At 39.4% G+C, this 6,075-nt stretch overlaps 1 protein-coding gene across 1 annotated transcript; it reads right to left on the bottom strand.

Annotated features, from left to right (window-relative positions):
* Positions 1-2,221: 2,221 nt before the first annotated feature.
* LOC136490597 (uncharacterized) lies at positions 2,222-4,279 on the bottom strand. The gene is made up of 3 exons (XM_066486799.1): positions 4,089-4,279; positions 3,733-3,848; positions 2,222-3,661 (listed from the first exon to the last, which is right to left on the bottom strand). Exons 1-3 carry the CDS (start codon positions 4,255-4,257, stop codon positions 3,602-3,604), a joined length of 345 nt encoding a protein of 114 aa, XP_066342896.1. The 5' UTR covers positions 4,258-4,279; the 3' UTR covers positions 2,222-3,601.
* Positions 4,280-6,075: the final 1,796 nt, after the last annotated feature.

Here is a 6,075-nt window from a genome sequence, read left to right as displayed (position 1 = left end):
AGGTTCCTTGTGTCACTTCTCTGAACCCTCCGTCCTTGTGTTACTGTGTTGCCAACTATTCTTTGCTAGTCCTGTTTAACGTATTTGTGGATCAGCCCCTGCATGTATGGTGTTTTGCATTCGTCCCTTATTGCAATCATTTATCAAATAGGTAGCAGTAGTTCTGAACATTAGTAGAAAATGCAGTCTGTCTGTTTCTTCAGAAAGTTCAGAGTTTTTCTGTTTCAGTGCAATTCAGCTGTTCCAGAGCAGCAGCCTTGCATCTTTCTGTGTTGTGTTACTTTCATAATAGTAAATATTTTAGTCAAGCAATCATTCACAAATATTTGAAGAATTAATTCATTTCCTATTGTATGAACAAGTGCACTTGTAGCAGTTCTAAATTCCTGGAATTTGCAAGCTTCCTTATTAGCTATGTTCTCTAGTTTCTCTGTGTTGCTAGCAGTCAGTTTGCCACAGCAGATATGAAGCCAATTAATCTTTTGCCTTGTACTTTTGTTTCAGGTGATGCAGGGAAAAAACTCCAATGGAAGTAGAGGGAGATATGCTGGTGTTGGAGTTGTCTCCAAATTTATCTATTACTGTCAAATACTTGACTGTCTTTTGCTTGGATGTTTCATGTCAAAGAAATTATTCATTGATGGAACACCTAGTAGACTTCAAATTATACCTCTGTAGCAGACTTAGCTATCAAAGTTATCTATTACTGTCCAATACTTGGGTTTGTATGTCTGGTGTGTGCTGTTTTTACTTGGATGGTCAGTGTTGAATCAATGATTCTAGTTCACCTATATATTTCATGAACCTGTAATATGTTCGGCCATGCGCATGCATGTTAATTTCTCTATTTTCTATGTGAAATTCTGCTCTCGTGTTTTCTTTTTTAATTTCAAAGCAGGGTTTTTAGAATTACAGATGGACATACATGTTGGATTTTCTTTTCTGATATTTTCTTTCTTTGGTTATTTTTATTTATTTTTCTGGATCTTTTTTATATTGATTTTTACTCACTCTTTTGTTAAATATTTTATTTTTCTAGTAGTCTTTGAACTCAATAACCTTAAGTTTGATTTTTTTTTTTAATTTCTCACATGCATACATAATATATTTGTAGTTCTGTACACATTTGATAATCCACCGTGCATACTGTGATGATGCGCCAAGGCTCTGGCCGCTGGAGCAGCTGGGAACCACCGGTCCACCCCCGAGTTCACACGTGGTTGTCAAATCGTGCATGTATTGGGTGGATGGCATGGATTCATCCAATACTCGGGTGGGACTATTCACACTTGTATAATATACACGGACAGCCAAACGAGGCCTACAAAGTTTATCTCACACCACAGCGTGCCATGTCATCACTGCTACTTCAACCGGGTTGATTTTAAACTACCATCTTGATCTTGGACGCTCCTTATCCTCTGTTGTTTCTTTGAACCTCTTGCAAGTTGCAACACCAGCGAAGAGCCCAGACGCAAGTTGCAACAAAGTGTTCCTGCCCATATGCAATCAAGAGTCCTTCCTTAATCCCGCCGTTTAATGGCGCACTATTCTTCCGGTACTGCTGAACCCAGCCTAAGAGGCTACATGCACAAAAAAAACCTCCGGCTTCTTCCCTATGGTGCTAAAACTGCCGCTAATAATGCACAATCAAGAGAAATTAATTATACCATTCTTATTCCAATTCATTTCCCACTCAGCACTAACCCTTCTCTCTGGCTCCTCTCTGGCTCTTTATATTTTACGGGCTCTCATATCAGATCCAGCTGCTCGGAGGGAACCTCCATCTCATCACCAGTTCACCATCGTTACTACCCGCAATGACTCTCGGCTCCCAGTCATGGTCATTCCGTTTTCCTACGTTCAGCCCTCCCTCTTCTAATATTGAATCAGCTATGGACGGGACAATCATCCACAAGTGTCAGCCATCCCCTTTTTCCTTTCCATATATTTGTCCGCATGCTGCAGTACGTACCACCAATCTAATCCATCCATGGTTATTTGAAGTTCTTTTAAACCTGCTATAAACTGATTTGATCTCTCTATTAATATGTTTTGGTTGCACAACTTACTCATATGCTCAAATTTATTGGGCCACAAATATCCTACCAAGTAGTACCCTTTATTTATTTGTGCCATTATTTTTCATTTGTTCTAATATTTAATCTGTCATATTTTACAAAATGTACTGTGTGCACAAGCAGTTTTCTAGAGAGATTCACAGTATATAAATGCAATCACAGGGCTAGAGGGCTTTACAAAACAAAAATTTTGCCCTATCACCATGTTTTCACGGTTGGTTACACCAAAAGAAAAAGGGATAATTCCACGTGTGCCACTGAAAATCCGGCGGCAACGGGGTATCTTCTAGTTAGTGTTATAGACAAATCATGTGCGAGTTTTGCAGCGAGCAGCAGCGGTTCTGGGCACACAAGTCTAATCCAATGACAGCGGCTGTGCTCATCATTGTGATGGGGCTATGATTTTCAATAGCCAAAGAGCCACTGATGGGATTGAACTAGTAAGCTCCTCAGTACCCAAAATAATTTAACAAATAAGCCATCTATGCAGTTCTAACTGAAGCTGGGGAAGATCACAGCTCCAATAAAAATCCAACTAACCATCAGAATCTTCATCATCGCTGGGCTGTTTGTAAATTTCAAACTCCCCATCACTTGCATCAGCGTTGATAGGAGCATCACCTGATTTGTTTTGGCCATCTTCCTGCAATGGCAAGCTGTGCAGTATTTCTTCGAGGTATCCATTCGAGAACCCTTCACCAAATGTATCTGATACAGGTTATGGGAAAACAACTGGGATACCTCATCCAAGGGGAGTTCAGATAGATACAAATTAACATAACACAACTTAAACTTCCAATGTTGTGACAGAAACAACGTCATTCTGGTTTCTAGATAGATGGTTCTTTAACCTTTAAATAGTTAAATATGTTGTCATGAAACATAACCAGACATTAGTGCTGCCAGAGAATAAATATTTAAGTATGAATGACCTATTTTTTATGGAATATTGTGTGTATAAGAGATTAAGCACCAGCAGATGTGAATTAAACCATAGCATGCCCACTTTTTGTCTATTTTTATTTTGAAAACCAGCATAATAATGTCACTGTATCAAGAGAGAAATAATGTCATCGGACATTTCAAAAGAATGGAAATGCTGATCTTGGTCTGTAGACAAAAACAAAGAATGGGAAAACTTAAGAGAAAAACTAAAACCAGTTAAGTGTGATGGAAGAGGACTTGTGTACTTATCTGACCTTATTTCTTCGGGCTACAGATGTATGCTCGACAAAGGCGTACCCAGTGTAGAGAGCTCCTGCTCTGTACGGGGTCTGGGGAAGGGTGTTAGTGGCAAGCCTTACCCTCGCCTGTGCAATGCGAGGAGACCGCGACTCGAACCCGGGACCTTCCGGTCACAGGCGGTAAGACTCTACCTCGACAAAGCCATGTAAATAAAATAGGTAAAGGTCCAAAAGGACCCAACCCAAAAAAAAATGATTTATGTACTAAAACTAGAGCACAAAAGCCAACTAGTATTGAGATAGTGTACTCGTTGTGAGGAGAGAAATCAACACTGATCAATTAAATTCGTCAAGGATACAGGAATCACCTAAGGTGAAATCATGAATATCCTCTGCCTACAAGAGTTATCATAAAGTTTAACTTTTTTTTAGCATATAGTGTGAAATTATAGTAGGTGGTAACATACCATAGGTGGAGAATCATAACCATCCAATTCCTCTTCCTCTTCGTCATCATCCACATCTTCACTATCAGAGTTGTTAGGGCCAACTTGATCCTCAGTTCCAGTTTGTGTGGCAAGAACTTTTAGAGGGGAAAAAGAAAGGAGTTTAACAACCAGGCGGTAGCATGCCAATACAAAATGGACAAACTAGCTTAATAATGTTGTAAGTTGTCTAACTAGCAATATTTTAGTAGTGCTTGTAGCTCAGCAGGCTCACAAATGTTGTATACTAAAAAATATGCTCTGAGATTGAACATGCTCATACAACCGAAGGATGTGCACTTAACTAATGTCAAGAAGAAAGAAGAAATCAAACAGACCTTCATCAGCATCATTATCTTCTCTTGACCGCTCAGATCTCGAAAGGGCTTCCTGCTTCTTGGACCTTTCAATAAGTTCATGGGCATTCCTCAACAAGTTTTTAGCCTCTTCATTATGCAATAAAGAGAGGAACCTTATGCTCACTTGCAACCTCAGGGTTTTGATCATTGGCTTAGAAAACCAACCTGTAGAGCGCTGCAAAGGAATCAGTTATTCCAGAGCACAGATTATAGGGTCTGATTGGTTGCTTGCACATGACTTGCATTGCATTAAGGGTTATACAGCACAGGCTATACCTGCATAAGCAAATACAATTTGCTCTTGTTTGGTTGGTCTACATTACTCTGTTGCATTGTTTATGACTCTGTTTGGTTGGATGCATAGTGAAAAGCTGTATCTAGTAATTTGTGTTTGGTTGCACTGTACCTTTAAGATTGGCAGAGATTACGCAAAAAAAAAAAAAAAAAAAAAAAAAAGATTGGCAGAGGCAATTCGTTTGGTTGGTCCGGGCACACTTGACTTCAGGTCAGACAAGAGTGAAGAGTTGACGAGCATGTCGGCGGCGTGTTCCAGCCCATTAAACTAGGGGATACATAAAACATGTATTTCCAATATATTTATTTTTAATTTACTAAAAGAAAAGGACAGTACATGACGTCATGATGCCATCATGCACGACTTGGCCGGCGATTCAGCACCGGTCCAATGGTTTCGACACTTCGTTCGTGCGTGTAGACGAGCTGATTCGTGCGTGCATGCACCCCGCTAGCACGATGCGGCTGGTCGCCTGCCTTCGCCGGCGGCGACAGACCGTGTCGTACGAGGACTCGTGCAACGCGGGCGAGCTCCGCTCAGGCCACGCATGCTGGCGAGCTCCGGCCCCTCCGCACACGACGAGATGACAGATACGGACCCTATGCACAGAAGGACACAAGTGCAGAGCGGGTGCAGCAAGCTGCAGAGCGGGTGCAGCATCAGTGCATCACATAATCCAATCCTACATAGTGGATACGACCAATTTTGAGCGCATCCGGTTGTGCAACTAAGAGATGCTTTGAGGAGAGTGCTAGCCTGTATAAGGAGATGTGCAGAGAACCAAACAACTGCCCTTTGCACTACGGTGCGCTGGATAAGGAGTACTGCCAAGCTCAAGGTGTGAGTTTAGACACTTCCAAATTTATTAGGATTGGCTTGGATAAACTTCATATTATGTCGAAGAAGCCAGAATTAGAGTTGTCAAGGTGCATTGATGATGCCTTTGTAGTTCCTGACGCGGAGGCTGAACTTGTTGGTAAATCTTCCATTGAGTTAGTAGATGCTAGTGTTACCATGATTTACAAGGTTTGTATGTTTTTGTCTGACTTCGTATGTAACTTTGGCTTAAACTTTTTATGTTGATTTACAAATGTTTCTTTGTATGTTTTGACTTCGTGTGTATATATATATATATATATATATATATATATATATATATATATATATATATATATATATATATATATATATATATAGGGAGAGGCTATTCAGTAGCCAGCTACAGAATAAGTTATTCTGTAGCCACCTCTATTTACCATAATTTTATATACTAATTTACCATAATGTCAATATATATTTACTATAGTTGGGTTACTATAACACACGGAATATTTACCATAACGTTATAGTAAACCACTTAGTAAGGAGTTACTATAATCTCATAAATTAATATAGTAATTATCGTAACTCAAAGTGGCTACAGAATATATATATATATATATATATATATATATATATATATATATATATATATATTGATGTTATATTTTTGTAGAATGCTCTTTTGCAAAGGAGTTTGCATAAATCTCTTGAAGAAGATGCGAAGAATGCTGCGCTTCACGAGAAAAGTTTGCTTGAGGAGATCAAATCTTTGAAGTCTCAACTTACTGCTAAAGAAAAAGAGAGAATAGAGATAGTTGAAGCTCTCTAAAAGTGCATCTAGCCCTTTAG

Source organism: Miscanthus floridulus, chromosome 11 (assembly GCF_019320115.1).
Source record: "Miscanthus floridulus cultivar M001 chromosome 11, ASM1932011v1, whole genome shotgun sequence".
Classification (NCBI taxonomy): Eukaryota; Viridiplantae; Streptophyta; class Magnoliopsida; order Poales; family Poaceae; genus Miscanthus; species Miscanthus floridulus.
This window is presented reverse-complemented; position numbering and strand designations above follow the sequence as displayed.

What these genes read in the sequence shown, in the direction of transcription:
- LOC136490597 (XM_066486799.1), bottom strand. Translation starts at nt 4,257, where the DNA reads ATGATCAAAACCCTGAGGTTGCAAGTGAGCATAAGGTTCCTCTCTTTA. An exon ending in AGATAATGATGCTGATGAAG is followed by an intron (nt 3,849 to 4,088) that starts GTCTGTTTGATT and finishes CCCCTCTAAAAG; the next exon opens with TTCTTGCCACACAAACTGGA. An exon ending in GTTATGATTCTCCACCTATG is followed by an intron (nt 3,662 to 3,732) that starts GTATGTTACCAC and finishes TAACTCTTGTAG; the next exon opens with GCAGAGGATATTCATGATTT.